The sequence below is a fragment of the Choloepus didactylus genome, chromosome 2 (genome assembly GCF_015220235.1).
Source record: "Choloepus didactylus isolate mChoDid1 chromosome 2, mChoDid1.pri, whole genome shotgun sequence".
NCBI classification, from domain to species: Eukaryota; Metazoa; Chordata; class Mammalia; order Pilosa; family Megalonychidae; genus Choloepus; species Choloepus didactylus.
In genome coordinates, this window is record NC_051308.1 from 241,294,945 (window position 1) to 241,314,144 (window position 19,200).

At 37.0% G+C, this 19,200-nt stretch overlaps 1 protein-coding gene across 9 annotated transcripts in view; it reads right to left on the minus strand.

The window, feature by feature from the left end:
• RERE (arginine-glutamic acid dipeptide repeats) overlaps positions 1-19,200 on the minus strand; it is a 771,648-nt gene that overhangs the window by 169,875 nt on the left and 582,573 nt on the right. The window contains exon 1 of one of the 9 annotated variants that reach the window (XM_037828616.1): positions 4,220-4,603. The exons of the other annotated variants lie outside the window; for them this stretch is intronic. Within the exon in view, the coding sequence (XP_037684544.1) occupies positions 4,220-4,245 (26 nt within the window). The 5' untranslated portion in view covers positions 4,246-4,603. Of the gene's footprint in view, positions 1-4,219; positions 4,604-19,200 lie in introns of those variants that run through there. 9 annotated transcript variants of the gene reach the window in all.

Genomic DNA, 19,200 nt, shown 5'->3' on the forward strand with positions numbered 1-19,200 from the left:
TGGTCATAACTACATGAGAATGCAGATTTGCCACTGAAATTAATAACAACCATGTACTGAGAAGCTATGTGCCAAGCACTTCCATATTGTTTTCATCTAATATTAATAACAATTTCCACATGACTCATGAGAAAACTGAGGTTCAGAGGGAAGGAACTTGTCCAATGTCACTTATTAGGTGGAATTTGAACACATCATCTGGCTCCAAATCTTGTCTTTTCTCTTGCCAAAGAGGCCATTCATTTATTCAATATATGTATTACAAAAGCTCATTTGCCAGACAAATAGCCTGGGAACTGAGGCTATGAGATATGGCCCTTGTCCCAGGGACTCAAAGGTCAATAGGGAAGACAGTCAAATAATCACAAATAAATAGTTCAAAAAACTTTGACAGAAATATCCAATTATCCCAGTTAAATTATACTGAATGGTTTAGCTTACACTCAAAGAATCAGAGTATATAACATGAGAATGGATTAATTTTCTTTCAGATTTGCTTTAAACTTATGTTCAAGCACTCATATCCTCTCATATCAGAAACTGCTAAATCTAGATGATTATCAATTATCTGTGCTTATTTAGGAGGAGACTCATGAATGCAACACAATTTCAAATCTTCATTTAGTTAGTAATTTCTATCTTCTCTCTCATCCTGTCAGACATTTATTTGTTCTATAGCTTTTATAATGCCCCTCAGTAATGACCAAAAAGTAAAATAGAAAAGGAGAAACGAATTGGAAGGAAAAAGGATCAGGAACAATGAACAACTGGAGAATCACAGACGTGGGTAACATCAGGATTTAGGTGCATCACAGGCTTCCAATTCAAAAGCTAACGCACCCTAGACAAGAGTCTAGGAAGCAGTCAAAAGCAGAGCTATGTTGTGAGTAGATTAACAACGAAGTGTCAATTAAACACAAACAGGGTCAAACAATGTATGCAAATTCAGAGAGAGAAAGAAGATTACCAGGTATGGGGTGGGTAGGTGGGTGGGTATGGTGATGGGGAATGGGGAGTTACTGCTTAAGGGTGCACAGGTATTGTTTGGGGTGCTGGAAAAAAACCGGTAATCAATGACGGTGATGGTAGCAAAACATTGTGAATCTAATTAAAGTGGCCAAAATGGGAAATGTTATATATTGTATATATGTTACCACAGGTGGGAAGAAAAAAAAAAAAAAAAACCACAACCAAGTTCATTCCAGCTTTTGACCAATGACAGACGGCAGAACTTATGTTGAAAAGGGACTTTTTTTTTTTTTTTTTTTTAAATACAAGAACACTTCATTTATTGTCAGGTAAAATTCTAAGAAAAGGAATTTTCCACGTTTAAATTTTTTTTTTATTTTTTTTATTTTTTATCTTCATTTTATTGAGATATATTCACATACCACGCAGTCATACAAAACAAATCGTACTTTCGATTGTTCACAGTACCATTACATAGTTGTACATTCATCACCTAAATCAATCCCTGACACCTTCATTAGCACACACACAAAAATAACAAGAATAATAATTAGAGTGAAAAAGAGCAATTGAAGTAAAAAAGAACACTGGGTACCTTTGTCTGTTTGTTTCCTTCCCTATTTTTCTACTCATCCATCCATAAACTAGACAAAGTGGAGTGTGGTGAAAAGGGACATTTTAAATATAAGGTTTGACCTCTGGTTCTGATTCAAGATTCTAATAAGATAACAAGGAAAAGCTAGTAACAGGATAATAATTTTCTGAACTTTTACCTTTATGATCTTTCTGAAACATATACTTCCTATATTTATTAACACTTCCTGATTTTCTGAAGCACAACAGGAAGGCAGCAATAAGCCCAAATGAAACCAACAAGCATCTTTTTGATGTCTGAGCTACGTAGACCCTAAGCACCTCCACCAATCAAGAGAACTTTATCCTATTTGTTGTCCCTTCTCCATCGTCAGACAAGCATAGAAACCCTAAAGCAGGAGATGGTTGGTCAGCAAATAACCTTCTAAAAATATTTTCCCAGGACAGGAAAACATAGAGCAAATGCATACAACGCAAGACATAGCTCTAGTGAATTACTTTTTTGGATGTGAAAGAGCAAATTTCAACTCGATAAAGAGTCCCCACAAATCACTGTCAGTAACTACAAGTCCTCACTATCAAAATTGGTGGCAACAATCAACTATGTAAACCCAGATTTCTATTAGGCCAGGCCATGCCAATAAAACAAGCAGGAGGAACCTGAGCCAGAGATGATCTGGCTATGGGTACAGCTTCCTGTTCTGAATGCAAGTCCATGCTATTGTTCACATTTTATTTGTGCTAAATGTAAAAAGAATATAAGAACAGTTAAAGATCCTAGAACAGAAACGAAGCTCCACAGCTGTTTTCCCAACAAGTATTCTACCGACTCAACTCCCTGGCTTTTTTTCCACAAGTCTGAAACACTAGTCCTAAACTGACTGCACACAAGAAACACTGGTAAATACTACAAGGTCTGTTTCCTCTAGTCTAGAGAAAGGATAACTTTAGACTTAAAGAGACAAGGAAGAAAAGGAAGAAAAATGGTGCTTCTAACTAGAGTAAAATAAGACAAGTTCCAGAAGCAATACAATTCATGGTATGGCATCTAGAGGATATTGGTCCAAACTTCCAAATGCAATGTTCAAATAAATATATTCATAATGGGAAGAGAGACCTCATATGATAGGAATAGATGAAAGAAAAATAAATGTAAGAATCTAAAATTCCCCTCGTACAATGTATCTCCTTGATCGAATACAAAACTGAATCTGCTGGAAGCCAGATTATACTTCAGCAATATTTTCTTTGAATGGAATTCACCAACATTAGCCTTCCTAAAAAACATTTCCACCAAAATCAGGGGCCTCCTCTGACAAGAGTTCACCATGCACAGCTCCCTAAACATATTATACAACTAGGAGCTTAGATGAAGAATTTCTCCTTATATCATCAACACGGTATTTCTTCCCTCTCCTACGAGAGTTTTCTGTTGCAAATTCTCCTAAATGGCATGTTTTCTTTCATCCTCCCAATGCATAGAACTTAAGTGTCACTTCAAAGTTTTTTTTCAGCCTTTAGCAGAAGAAAAAAGGGAGGGGAAACAAAGAGGAACTAATGTAATTCAAAAACTTCATGTACCATCTACTTCAGAAAGAATTTAACTTGTCCTAAATCTGTTTATTCTGACTGGTGAAAGCCATCTGTCTGAGCCCTCTCTGCAAGCATGACCCACAGAAAGCACAACTTTTCCTCAGTGGAAATGACTAGTGCCAGGGCCATCAAGCAAAGGGCACAAAAGCTGGCTAGGTCAAAGCCTCCACCTTCTCAAGCATCAACTACCCTTTTTACTCCTTATATATAGAATTCACAAGCCATGCAACAAAATACGCACATACAACAAATAGCATCCTCTGCTAAAGCAAGCAAAAAAACCTGGAACCTCATCTTCTAATACAAATGTCAGTTTGTTAACAGTTTTAAAAAATTGTCAGAAATTTTCTATAAGCTCCAAAGGGAAGAGGGGATTGCTTTCTTTTGAAGCAAAAGACAATGCAAAACTGCTGTGACATAGCCTTTCGTTAAAAAAAAAAAAAAATCTATTTCAAAGTGATATTGTTGCAACCATAACCCCAAACTGGTCTCTGCAACAAGTCAAAACATACGTACTATTTCATTCCAGACTTCACAAAAACATCATGAAAATGATAATTTACTCTGGCAAACAGGCTCTCAATCAAAACAAGTTCCACCCACCTTCAAAGCAACCAATAGCTGCCCACCTACCACCCTTCCTAAACCGTCCAAACTCACGGGCCCAGGCATTCCCTACCAATCACACAGGCAACCTGGCAGCCTGCAGGTCTGCTCCGCAGGTCCTTGAAGGCAAACCGGCTCTGCAACATGTACCCAGCACAACTCAGGTTAAAACTATACCAGGAGAGGACGAAGTGAGGGAAAGGAGGAAGAGGACAGGTCAGAGAGATCCACAAAGCAGTTCTTTCTGTATTTGCTCAATGCGTCTCCGGTTAGATTCCATTCTCTTAGCACTGCTTTCATGCTTTGCAGCACCACCGACATGGCCAGCCAAAGCTGAATTAAAGCGTCTCAGGAACATGCACTATGAATGATGAAATGATTCATAAACATTTTCAGAAGTGAGAAAGAGCAGCAGAAACCATCACTGTTTCGGTGAGGCCCGAGGAAGACAGCCTACCTGCAGGGGCTGAAAGGAACATCCATGACTAACAGAGGCTCTGATGATTCTAGCTGTATTCCTGAACCTCTACTTAACTGGAAAAACTCTGCCCTTTTCTACTCTAACAACTCAAAATGGAGGCACATGCAGTTCTGAGAGACCTCATAGAGCTTTCACTGAGCTTGTGCTATGACCTAAGCCTTCACGTAGAACGCAGAAACTTCCCCCTCACACTGACAGGACTGAGCATGTGCTGTGACCCTCTCTCATCCATACACTGTCTCTCAACGCAATCAATCTCAACCCTGCTGTTTCCGTAAATAAAGCCCAGCCAACAGACTCTGCAGCTTCTCCTTGCATACCAAGCTAGTGTGCAGGGAAATGGGGCCTTAGAAAGGGGATCCCAGACAGCCAACACCAGGGAACACAGCAAGCCAAGCCACCGAGAGGCTTTTATTAAATGCCCTGCTCTGCCAAGACAACAAGCAAGTGTTTGGGGTTTGTTCTGTTTTGTTTTGTAATAAAAGGTGGTTTTAAATAGCAAGATCTCCAAGAAAGAATTTAATCAAAAGATACAGATACGAATGACTACACATGAGATTAACAGAAATACTGCAGCACATTTAAAAACATTTTAGTAGTTACCTAAGGGGGGCAACCCTGCAGATTTCTTTTCTAAAACATTAAAAATTTGTCAAAAGACACACGAACAATCCTGGGAGCAAAGCTCACACAGGTGCAAACAGTGTAGATGGTACAGATATACCCACATGCTTTATATATCTAAATAATTCCGTATTTTATACAAAGAGCTCATTGGGAATCTTCTTTAGATAAAAAGTCCTAAAATCTCCCAAATAATAAATAAACAAATACTATTTCCTAAAGTAATACTAGCCCAATCAGGTATGTCTAGCTTCAGTAAAGTACTTCTAACAATAACAGGGCAGGGAGGTTCAAATCAAGTATTCAGGACACCCTGCCACAGATACCTGAGCACATGAATGTCACTTGTGGTTTCCTGATTCAAAATTCTAGGTAACTCTTTATAATATTACCCAGGAAGCTAACTTCATTTAAAACTTTATCGGAAAAGATTTCTAAAGCCCTGTAAGCAAAGCCACATCACCCAGTCTTACTCAGCCTTGTGGAGTGTTCATATTGTCAGCCAACATATTTTCTGATAAAATCCTTAAAAATACATTTTATGCCCTCTCACATCCACAAAAGGCAAACCAAGCTGTCAACCATATAAGAAACCCCAGTTCTGGATCTGTAGGCTTAGTTTCCACTTACAACCTCAGAGACAATTTTATTTATTATTATTTAGTTACAATTAAAAAAGAAAGAGGAAAGGAAAACAATGAATCTTTCCAAACTAATAAAGAACAAAATAGGATAAGAAAGAGAACTGTCAATTTTCATTCCCAGAGATGCAATGAAGTGTGAAGGAATTAAAACCTGTTTAAAAGAATACTCAAGTGTCCTAAAGATTCCTAAGTAAATTCTGAAACAATTTCATTTCCTTGGTATTCTTGTTTATGGTATCAAATAACCTACAAAGAAGACTATGAATAAAATAAAAAATTCTTATTCTGCTGAAAGTGTAATTTACAATACACAAGAAAGACCAAATACATTTAAGTTTTAACAAGTAGCTATAGGTGTGAAGAAAGTTTCCTTCTTGATAAATAAGATGACATGTTCCTCAGAACTGTTATGACTCAGAAATAGTCTACAAAAAAAAAAAAAAACTTTCAGATGCAAAAGCAATTGTTTACAACCCAGCAGCCAAATAACAGAAATATGACCACCGAAGTATTCCCTCTCAAAGACGCATTAAAAATAAAACAAACCAACCAACAAACAAACCAACCTATCAAACTCTCTCACATGGAACCTACCCACTTGGAAAAACAACATAAGATGTTAACTTTATGAATTCATTATTACTCTGAAAAACCATGGGAACTGTTACAAAGAACACAGTATAAAAATGGTTATTGTACTAACAAGTCAGGAAATGCAATTTAGGATTTGGGTTCCATTAGATGACATTAAGAGCAAGATACCCAAATCTAATGGCCCTTTCTCTGCAGTACTGTATCCCTGTAATGACTCCACCCTATCTTAAAATCCCCTTCATCTTTCCTGAAACCGTAATCTCAAATTTGTTCTATAAATGCTCCTTTGGGAGAGACTCCTTTTGCTCCTACCACTCCTCAATGGCAGCACATCCTAAAGTCATTTGCGACACCTCTTCTCTTTCAGACTCTCTCCCTTGGGCAATTCACCCACTGAACCCCAATACCAACCACTCCCTTACTGGGAGTAGCTGCTCTTCTGGAAACCTCCAGGCACTTTCTACTCCTCTTGCTATCCTTAAACACGTCACAACTTGTTACAGCTTTGTAGGGGTTGCCTCACTTTGATTTTTAAGTTCTTTGGGGTCAAGGACAGTATCTAAATCATTTCTATCAGAACCACCCACCCCTTTTATTTTGTACCTCAAAAAATAAATCTGATGCACTGAGAGGGCACAATATCACTTATAAGTATCAATGACCACTGACAAAAATTATAGCCTGAATTAATCATGAGGAAACATTGAATAAACTCAAATTGAGAAACACAGGACAAAACTGGTCCTCCTCTTCAAAAATGTCAATGCCATGAAAACAAAAAGAGGCTAAGAAACATAATAAAAAACAAAGAAACAAAGGATACTGAAGAGATGGCAACCAAATGCAATACATGACCATGGGAAAATTGCTACAAAGGCCACTATTGGAAAAACTGGCAAAATTTGAATATGGACTATATTGAACTATATGGTATTATATAAATGTTACATTTCTTCATTTTGATAATAGTACCATGGTTATGTAGAGAATGTTCTTGCTTTGGGGAATTACACATTGAAATATTTAGGCGGAAAGATGCTTTATAGTTGACTATAATTCATTTCCAAATGGTTCAGGAAAGAAAAATACTATAGTGTAATGAAGCAAAGACAGCAAATATAGAAAGTAACATGACAAAAGCAGAGATATTAAAGCAAATCTGTAATAAAATAGAAAAATACATAAAATAAAACCAATAAAAATAAAAATAAACATGACAAAATGTTAACAATTGGTGAATTTGGGTGAAAAATATACGAGAGTTCTTTGTACTATCATCATAACTCTTCTTTAAGTTGTGTGTGTGTGTGTAATTCCAAACCAAAAGTTTAAAAGTATATAAAGCAAAAACAAAAAATACTTGCACTGTTTCTCAACTCCATTTCTCGGAGAATCTAGAGAGCAGACAGTTAGCGATCTGTCTGGCTACCTGCTTCCATGCTGCTCTAATCTCCCAAACTGGAGTCATGTAACATTCAGCTCAAAATTCAATCCACCCTCAAAATATAGGATCAGTGCAGTCCTTCTCCTAGGCAGAGAAAATCAAGAAGCTCTGAAGACTAGTCGTTTGGTAATTAAGTGAGCCACTGGGCCGCTTTTAACCATAAATTCAAATTCTAGAAACAGAGCTCTGTTTCCATTGACCAAGCCTTGCCTTACATGTCCTGAGTACAGTTATCCCTTCTACATTGTGAGGGTTAAAAGCGCAGCACCCCTGAGATTTGGAAAATCCACTTAAAACATTCTGGCCCTACATTTGTAACAGAAGAGAATTTTTTTCTTTTTCTTTTATAGTACCTTATTGTAAAATTTGGATTAAGTATTTGGTCACAGGCTATATGTAGCTGATTGTTAAGTAAAAATACTGTATGAAAAAAATAAAAAGTATGAAATAAAAAAGAAAAAAAATTTTAAAAAATGAAACAGTTGGTACTTATCCTTCCCTTTCAAAGCTCAAGGATTGGCAGCTTTATATATCAGGGCTGACTTTTAATATGAACCCTATGACATTGGCACAAAAGAGCAGGGTTACCCTATACCTTGTGGCTTTAAAACCTGGAGCTGGTTTTTCTTCTTGGCTGATGTATGTCCTTTGAGGCATTTTTTTTCCAATATAGGGCAGTTTCATCAGCATTCAACATCTGTTCCAGTTTACATGTAGCCTTTTTTTCAATCAGTTTCTTCAGGGTTTCAGAAACTCTCTAGATGCCTCTTCCCTCTGATCAGCAGACATTGCCTCTCCTTTCACATCACGTAGGCTAAATTTTATGTTTTTAAATTTTCAAACCAGCCTTTGCTGGCCTGAAAATCTATTAGGGGTAGACCCTTAACCTTCATTTTCCTTTAGGGAATCATGTAAGGACTTGGAGCCCTTTCTTGCATGATGCCACAGCCTAACGGAATGCCTTTTTTATACAAATCCTGCACCCAAAAGAATGTTGCATTTTCTACAGATCTTGTGGTTTATGCAAATGTTTTGCAGTGTTAGTGTAGCTGCAGCAAGGGCTTCACCGATTTCCTTCTCTTTTTTTCTTGATATGCCTGACGGGCAACTCATTAACACAGGAATGGTGGCCAACAGCAACAGCCGTTTTGCCTAAAGGAAGTATATCTAATAATTCTACTTTTTTCCTTCAAGTTCATCACTTTCCTCTGTTTCTTGGGAGCACTTTCTGAATAATTAGTGGAAATTGTTGGGAAAAGCTTGGGAACCATCATTTTAATAGCATTTATGGCATTTAAATGACACAAGATACAAGAAACTCAAGATGCAAAGATCACCAAGATCACTGTGAGATATCATGTTAGAGACTGCTGTAAACATGCTTGGCATTCCCAAATGAGTGTGTAGAACCGCAGTTCTTTTACTACAAATTTAATTTTAAGAAAAAAAAAATTGTGTGCTGTTCATTTATGTTATTAAACAGTAAAACACATATTGTATAGGTAATAATATACATAACAGCACCTACATTTTATGAACTTATGAGTTCCTAAACTTTTAAAGATATCTCTACATTTCTGAACTTTCTGTTTTACCTGCTGGCTTTTGTGTTCTTTTCCCAAATTTTAACTTTTTACTTATTTTAACTTTAAAAAAGTTGTGTTTATTTATGGTATTAAAAGATAAAATGTGTTGATATTATTCAATACCATACATATTATTTTATGCATTTCTGAGTTTCTAAACTTTTTATGTGTTATCTGCAGCTTCCTCAACCCCCCCAAAATAACCCATTTAATTTCTTATGCTGATTTCTGATATATCAAAACTGTAATGGGGAAAGTCATGATATGGAAGGGATAATGGTATATGCTGTGTGCCGGTTTGACTCTACCATGTACTCCAGAAAAGCCATGTTCTTTTAATCCACTCTTGTGGGGGCAGACCTACTGTGGGCGGGACCTTATGATTAGATTATTTCCATGGAAATGTGACCCCGCCCATTCAAGGTGGGTCTTAACTAGTTCACTGGCATCTTCCATGAAAGGTAAAAGGCAGAGACATTCTGAAGGGAGCTCAGAGACGCTTAGAGAGAAAACACCTAGAGATAACCACTGAAACCAGAACCAGGAGAGAAGCTAAGAGATGAAATCCAGAGTTTGCCCTGAGAAGCTAATAAAAGACCCCAAGACACTTAGAGAAAAACACCCTGGGAGAAACAAGAAAGAATGCAAAGGAGTTAAGAGAGAAAAGCTAACACAGAAGCTCAGAGACATTTTGGAGAAAGCAAGGGAAATAAGAAGCTAATCCGAGGAAAAGCCCAGCAGACTCAGGCCATGAGCCTTCCCATGTGATAGAGGAACCCCAGAAGCCATCAGCCTTTCTTCAGACAAGATATCCACCTCTTGATGCCTTAAGGCCTTTTCATGGCCTTAGAACTGTAAATTTGTGAACTAACACACCCTCATTGTAAAAGCCAATCCATGTCTGGTATTTTGCATTTCTGCAGCTTTAGCAAACGGAACATGCTGGTACTCTATTTAGTACTTAAGGGCCTCCATGACCTTGTTTCCTCTACTGGCTCTCTTGAGCACTGGATGCCTGTTTGCTGGTGCTGAAACCCATCATGGACCTCCATCCTGCCTCCACATTTCCCTAACCTACCACATGCCTTTCTGCTGGGATATTCACATATAACCTGTACACTGAGCTGCTCTAGCTAGCGCTTCCATCTGTGACATACAGCTAGGGTCTTCCCAGAAGCCCTGTGATTTCCAGTTTCTGGATCCTAGCCTTCCCTGTCCTCTTCTGTTAATCCCTAAACCTCAGTACTAGTTATATTCTAACCTTTTATATAAAGGCTACAACAAAAATTTCTAAGGCCTTTTTTTTTTTGGGGGGGGGGATAAAATTTGAATCTAGTGAACAATGGGCAAGGGATTAACACTTCAGAATTGCTTCAAGGGGAGTTGAACAGGTGAAATGAATATGCTATATTAATAGTATACTAATGGATTCTTTCCAGAATCAAAAATATCACATTAAAAACTGACTGAAAAAAACTTAATTTTTGTGAGTGGAGAATTTATGCCTAAGAAGGGTAAAATTAAGAGCTGTAACATGGAAGTTTCCTAGGTTTTATTTTAGAGTGATCCATTTACCAGAAATAGAAAAATATTTAAAATGTTTTATTTACTAAAAAGAAATTAAAGGAAAAACAGGAATAAAAACATCCTTGATAAGTTGGACATCATTAAAACTTAAAACTTCTGCTCTGCTAAAGACACTGTTAAAAGAACGAAAAGACAAGTAGCAGACTGGGAGAAAATATGTGCAAAACAAGAATCTAAGGACCTGTATCCAAAATACACAAAGAACTCTTAAAACTCAATAATAAGAAAACAGACAACCTGACTGAAAAATGGGCAGAGCTGAAAAGATACCTCACCAAAGAAGATACAGAGATGGTAAATGATATGAAAAGACACTCAACATCACATCTCATTAGGGAACTGCAAATTAAGACAACAATGAGATAGCACTACATACTTATTAGACTGGCTAAAATCCAAAAGACTGATAGTATCAAATGTAGACCACAATGTGGAGCAACTAAATTCTCATTTATTGCTAGTGGGAGTGCAAAATGGTACAGCCACTTTAGTAGATGGTTTGACAGTTTCTTACAAAGCTCAACATAGGCTTACCTGTATGAATCAGGAATCAAGCTCTTAGGTAATGACCCAAAGGAAATGAAAATTTATGCTCACATAAAAACCTGCACATGAATGTTTATAGCAGCTTTATTCATTAATTGCCAAAAGCTGGACATAGCCAAGATGCCCTCAATAGGTAAAAGGATAAACTGTGGAACACATCCATACAATGGAATACTAGTTAGCAATCCAAAGCCATGATTTATCATATTTTTCTATCAAAAAGGCATGGTGGAACCTTAAATGCATATTGCTAAGTGAAAGAAGTCAGTCTGAAAAGGCTACATACTGTATGATTCTAAGTATAGTGTAAGAAAGGGATAAGTTTAGTTTTCACATAGAGACAGCATGGAATAAGGAAAATGGAGGCAGAACCAGCTTAAACAAGCCCTATGGTAAAGGGAAGAAAGAGAATCTATGCTAGCTCCTTATATGGAAAAGTAACCATGGTTACTGGAATGTAAAGAGATATGAGGTAAAATCAGAGGCGGGAACTCCCAGCAAAAAAATTTTAAACTGAACTCTCTCGGATAGGCTGATCAGTTCAAAATCTCAATAATGAGCTAGTTGGCTCTCTTGGGTAGGCTGTACAAATTAAAATCTCAAAGATGAATTAGTTAGTTCTCTCAGATAGGCTGTAACCTCTGTAGTACCCAGTCAATGGGGAAACGGGGGAGGGACTCGCACATTAGGAGTAGGAGATTTAAAGATCGCCATTCTCTTCCTCTGGCGCGCCAGCCTACCACGTGTTTGGCTGTGTGCCCTTTCTTGCAAGATTGTAAATAAATTATTTTCTCCTCCAGAACGGGGTGAGCATTTTTTTGTATAATGCTTGTTTCTAACAACTATGACATTATGGAAAAGGCAAAGCTATAGAGACAGTAAAAACATCAGTGGCTGCCATGGGGTTCAGGGGAAGGCAGGCAGGATGAACAGGTGGAGGAGAGGGCATTGTGAAGGTGGTGGAAACTACTCTGTATATCATAATCGTAGATCATGACATGACACATTTGTGAAAACCCACAGAACTGTACAACACAAAGAGTAAACGTTAATGTAAAAACAGACTTTAGTTACTAGCACTGTATCAATATTGCTTCATGAACTGTAACACAAACGAACGGCACTAATGCAAGATGTCAGTAACAGGAGAAACAATGTGGGGTTTTGTTTTTATTTTTTGGTGAGTGGAGGGGATACAATACATGGGAACTCTCTGTACTTCCTGTGAAATTTTCCTGTAAAGCTAAAACTGCTCTAAAAATAAGGTTTATTGTTATTTTTTAATAGCCTTAAGATTCAGGAAATTCTAGAGAAAAACACTTGTTGGGAAAAAGATGCTCTATTTGACTTTAATACTCAGTAACTTCACAAGAGAAGGGAGGCTTTCAGAAGCAGTATGTTTAAAGTTCATCTAATTTTTTGTTCCTAGTATGTGTAAATAAAACTGAGTATTATGTATTGATCTTATATCCAACAAACATGCTTATTAGTTCTAATAGTTTTGTTTGTAGGTTTTCTCAGACTTTCTATTTGTAAAAACCGTAACTCCTGTTAATAAAGGTTCTTTTCTTCATTCCCAGTCCTCACATATTTTCATGTCTTATCAGGCATGGGAATTCTTACATTGATCCTGATTTTAGATTTCCAACACTCTGCGGTGCGTGCTATGGTTTCTTGGTAAATACTATGACAAATTAAGGAACTTTTATTCTACAATTAGTTGGCTAATAGTTTTTCACTCCTAATAATGAACTGGTGTTGAATTTTATCAAGTGCTTTCTCTAAATCAAGGTGTAGTTTATTTTTTTTTCCTTTTGTTATGTTAAAGTGGTAAAATATATTAAATAAATTAATATTAAACCATTCTTGTATCTATAAACCCAACTTGGCCAAGTACTTTTAAAAATACTTAGCTAGATTCCATTTGTTAACATTTTATCTAAACTTTTACATCCATGTTCATAATAATAAGAATGATCTACAAATTTTACTTTTTCATACTATCTTTATATAGTTTGGGTATAAAAGTTTTATTATCTTATTAAAATGATTTTTATCTTATTAAATGATATCTTATTAAAATGGAACACTGGTAGAAGTCACCTACAAAGCATGTTCAATTCAGTTTTCCCCTCCTTTTCTGGTCTAAAGAGATGAAAAGGAAAGTAACCTATGCAAATGATGAAAACTGCCTTTTAAAGGGAGAAGGTTGTCCTTGTTTATTCTCTTCCTCTTTCTTCCAGGCTAAAATGGGGATGTGATGGGGGACATTCAAGTACCACTGTGAGCCACAAAATAAAAGCTGCATGTGAAGACAGCAGAGACTAGGCTAAGTCTGATGATTGTGGAGTCACCAGATTGCCCTAGGAGCACGATTTGCTTCCCTTCAAACTTCTCTTAGTTGTATTTTGTTTAAGTCTCCTTTTTCTGTATAGCCTCTTTCTGATAGTTTTAGTATTTAAAGTTCTTAGATGTGTTATCTTAAGATTTGTTTTATCTGATTTGAGTTGATGGTATACAATTTTTACTGTAAACTGAGCATTCAATGATATTTTTTATCTGGGGAGAGGTGCATGATCTTGAATGAGGGTGTGTCCCTCCAAAGAAATTCTATATACACTTCTACAGTTGTTCTGGGATCTCAGCATGAGACCCCATTTTTGTTAGCTTCTCATTCAGAAGTTCTCATATTTTTCAAGAGTGTAAATTCAAATTCCTACAATTGTCATGGGGGCAAGGCCCAAAGTTATTAATTATAAAGGGAATCCTCCCTCTCCTGCTTGTCTTTATTTTGGGCCCAGAGTCCCCAGCCCTGACAGACAGGTTTCCCTGTGACTTCTCTTTAGTTAGGGAAATGTTATCCAGTTCACCCTTTTGCCAAGGAAACAGATCCCTGACGGTCCCAACTTTTGACAGGGCGCTTAGTTCACTCTAACCCTTGATATCAGTGTATCACCTCTCATACCAGGCAGATGTTAAAACCAAAAACCCTTTGTTTAGGAGACCAGGAGCCAACCCAACACCCTCACCCTGGGCTGCTGCAGGATCAGTTTACTGCTTCAGTTTTGAGTTTCTCTTAATTCTTACAAGTTCAACTCTACATTAAAATCAGCTTTATTATATTTTAGACATTTGTAGATATTTTCTGGCAAGATATTTTTGAAATTATCAAATCTCACTGCTTGTCCTATTTTATTAAAGTTCTTAAAACTTCAGTAGGCTGTTTCCAAATATACATGTACTCTCTCAACTGTTTCCAATATTTGCCTATCGGATAAATGCTAAGAGAATTCAGATATGGATGGCAGAGGGAAAGCAAACAAAAATATTTCCATCCAGCTCTAACTGCTCATCCTCAAAAACTATACACAGACCATGAACTATGGTGAGCAGAAAATGTGACATCACTAAACCAGAAGTGAATTCTGAAATGTCTGAAATCCAAACTAACTGAAATAAAGGAGTTCTAGGTTGTCAACTTTTCAGCTGAAGTATAAAGATTACTGTTAAAAAGAAAAAGATGACTGCAATTTTATTTATAACACCCAAATATGGGCAAACCCTAAATGTCCAATGATAAGAGAATAAATTATGGGTCATCCACGACTGTATACCTGGTGGTTATTACAAATTTAACACATGCATATGTAACAGATAGTATTACAAATCTGATTTCTCAAAGTCATACTCAGAAGTACCAAATGCTAAATCTACTAAAGCCCAGTTTTAAATCTCTTAAAACTGGTTTGGATGCATTAAATTTTCTTATTTTAATTATCTTGACTGTTTATGAAGTAACAGGTAAAAAAGTATGTGCTCTGGAGTTAGATCAGAGATTGAACTCTGGCCTTGCCCCTGTCAGTTGTGTGAGCAAGGGCAAGTTACTGGACTTTCCTGAGCCTAAGATTCTATATTTTCAAAATTGGAATAATAATAGCACCAAATTCAGTGGATTATATGGAGAGTTAAGTAATATTACACAGCCTTTCCCCTTATCCCATGTCCTCTTGAACAATTCAATCCTAAAGACATTACACAAGGGACTGCCTTAGGTAAAGGGGTAGTGGGAGAGTACAGTATGAGAAGTCAAAGAGGGCCAGGGTGGAGAGTATGTCCATATGGATGGCAGCCTAGCATGCGGTTTCAGAGCCTGAACAGCATTAGAAAGGCGTACAGGCAGGAGGCTAACCCAGCACAAAACGTCAAAGTCTACACAGGATGATGATGCCCATGGGAGGCAGGGGAGCAACAAAGCCTGAGGGAAGTAAGAAGAGCATCCACATAAGATGGCAGTCAGCCTGGGAAGCTGGAGTCCACAAGATGGGTGGAAAAGGAATTCCAAGCATGGGGTATCAGAGTCCAAGCTGGGTAAGAGGCTTCCCTGTAGGAGGATGGCCAGGCACAGGAGTCAAAGTGTGTCCATTTGGGGGAGCAAGCAAGGATAGTGATAGGCGATTGGAAGTAAAGATATTAAGGATAATGGAACAAGGTTTCTCATTAATAAAGATGAAAATTACAAAAAGGGAAAAAAACTAGAAACAACCCTGTGGTGTTGGATTAGAGTTGGAGAATTTGGTATGAACTAACGGATATATATATACAACCCACCCATTTTCCATAGCTCTGTTTACTCAGAGGCCTGAGAGCAGTAGTAAGTACACCTGGCACCACATCTTGCCTTCTAAATATCCTTCTCCCAAATCTGGGACGATCTGACATCAAAACAAATAATGACAGTAACAGATTTTAAGTCACTGAATAAATAGGAAACCATTAGTACACACTGATATAAATGAATGAATAAACAAAATGTAATAAATTAAGGGATATCTTCATAGTCTCAAAATACCTCCCCACATAGGGTCATTAATTACAAAAGGAAAAGGAGAAACTTTACAATGTGCCCAGCAGACAACACCTAATTCAGTTGATCAAAGTGAAAATTATTATCAGCAAACGGGACAAATGAGAACCTGATAAGATGCAGAGAAAAGAAAACAAGACTTCTGCGATATCCCTGCCAAAGATACAGGGCATGAATCTAATAATGAAGAAACATCATAAATACAAACTGAGGGACAGCCTACAAAAGAATTAGCCTGTAATAATTCAAAAATGTCAAGGTCATGAAGTCAAGAAAAGACTGAGGAAAATGGTTCCAGACTGAAGGAGACTAAAGAGACATGACAACTAAATTTGCAGGGCTGAAATGGATCCTTCTGTTACAAAGGCCATTACTGGGAAGCTGGCAAAACTTGAATGGGGTTTGAGAATTTGATGGTAATAATATTTCAATGTTTATTTCTTGATTTTGCGGTTACACTGGGGTAATGTAAGAAAATAGCTTTGGTCAGAGGAAATACACAAAGTATTAGGATGTGACAGAGCCTAATGTGACAACTAATCTCAAATAGTTCAGTAAAAAAAAATCTTCATACTGTGTTAACAAAAAAAAAAACTAAATGAATTATGAATTATGTAAAACACTCAGAGCAGTGACTGGCACAAAGTGCTCATTATTGTAGCTAATGTTATTGACTTTACTGTCACTGTCAGTCTGTGAGAGAAAAAAGTCCTTGCGTGTGCTTCAAAATTTATAATTGCTACTGAATATAATGATAATAATACTTGAGACTCAATATTTCTATAAAACTCCATCCCAAAAGGTAAATACTGCTTCTCCCAGAGAAAATACCAGTGGGAGCAAAATTCCATTTGAGGAGGCCCTCTCCTTGCTCATGGCTCTACCATAGATGCTAAGTCTCCTTGACATAAAGGGGTTAATGGGAGAAAAGCAAAGAGGCCGTGGATGACCACAGACTTTCCTCTCTGGATAAGAAATGAGAAGGATAGGGCTTTAGCCTTCAACTTGCCTTCCATCTGATCAGCAAGAGAAGACTCATGATCAAAAAACAAAGAACCAAGAATGTACTTAGCTGTTTTCATGGCGCAGACCAAGTCTCTGAGCAGATGGCTGACACTTATATATGTTATTGAAAAGAGAGAGACAGACAGAGAGACAGCTTCTCAGTGACCATAAATACAAAATGCTACAGTTTAAACACTGTTTTCTTCACTGTCCCTAATGCACCTTAGGAGCCTAAATACTATTTTACTATTCTTTTGCTAGGGGGAAATAAATGAACTCGTCCCCAGGAAAATTCACACTTAATCATTTAAAGAAGATAAAGCCATCTCCTCTCAAATGATCACTACTAAAATTTTATTCTTACTATGACTCCACTTACCCTTACTTACTTACTTCCACTAGTAACTCACTGGCCTATGGCAGGAAGGTAACAAGAACTAGAGGAAAGGAAGGGAATAGATGTAGAAGGGGTGAGGAAGGCAATGTGCAATAGACTAAACTTGCTGAGGTAGGGGATGGGAAGCAGAGAAAGAAACCAAGAATTCAGCAAAAACTAATTGCTGTATAGGAGATAAGTTCATTTTGCTATGAAAGCCCAAATCAATTTCTCAAAAAAAAAGTTTTTCAACTTTAGATCCTTCAGGTTCTTCCTTGAAGTATTCTGCCTATAGAAAGGTCATGTTTCACATGAATACCACTTATTTATTCATTAAACATTGTTGGATGCATTTCACCATGGTCAATGAAGAAGCTAAATTACATTCCTAGCAAATATATAATTTCAAAAACTTTTATGACCAATATTCCAAGCAAAACAAAGAATCCACAGTAATGTGGTTTACATTTGTCAGTACAGTCAACTAGATGGTTAGGCAGGCTACTTGGTAGAAGATTAAGACAACTTGGAAAGTAGTTTATGTTTTGCTTTTGGACTCACCATTTCACAGGATTAGAATGGGGAGAGGGGGGACCTTTATGTTCTACGTTTTCTTGAAAAACAAATTTTTTTCAAAAGACAGCTTTTACCATCTCCATTTTATTGAAATGGAAACAGAGCCAGAAGTGCATATGCCTTACCCTGGACACAAAACACAAATATGAAGTGGCAGCACTACATTAGAGCCCAGTATGCCTGGTCTTTCTAGATGGCGAATCTTAACAAAAGATCCAAGTAGTGAGATTAAATGGCAATGAGTTACTGGGCAAATACAAAAGCAATAAAGGACAGTAAAGGGATGCACTCAGCCATGTCCCTATGCTCATTTCTTTCTACAAGCTAAGACCTACTTATTTTAATTCAACCAAGGAAACTGATGTTTGGGGTCAAATATATGTAAAGTCTAACTGGCTTTATATGTTAAGTCCTCTGAGCTGAAATTCATTGACTTTATTGTTTCTAAGCAGATTTTAGATCAGACTCTTCAAATAAAATGAGAGCACATAACATGATCTTGCAGAGTATCCTGACAGCAGAAGTAAATTTCGGACGGATCTTGTTCATATAGCAAAAGTGAACACTCCCTGAAAGCAAAAAATGTCAAAAACAAACTCCAAAATACAGCCCAATTCCTAAGGGTTCAGTTTTAACCCACATTAGATTCAAGTCTTTCTCTTTGTCAACCCCTCGTAGCTTGTGTCCTGTATATAATTAGAAATATCTGTACAAATTTTTGCCCATGTAAGTTTTGTTCCTTAAATGCCATGGCTAGCACTATTTTAGACCCACAATCACTGATCTAAGATCCTTAGGGTCAGAGATATTACAGAATTCAGAATTATTTAGATTTTACAAAAGTACTACTTTAGTATTTCATCCAACAGTGTCCGAGCAATACCCATATTTTATCACATTGGCATTTTTCCAGTAAAATGTGTTCAAATTCACACAAAGTGAACTAAATTAAGAATAAAAATAGCCTTGCATCAGTTCAGGTCAGATTTGGCCACCAAATGAGTTTTGGTACTGAATGTATCATGCATTTTTTTTGAGATTTCAGAATTGAAAGTGATTATGGATCTTTATTGTTGTGAATGCTCTGTTAGTACTCATGTTCAGTACTCTA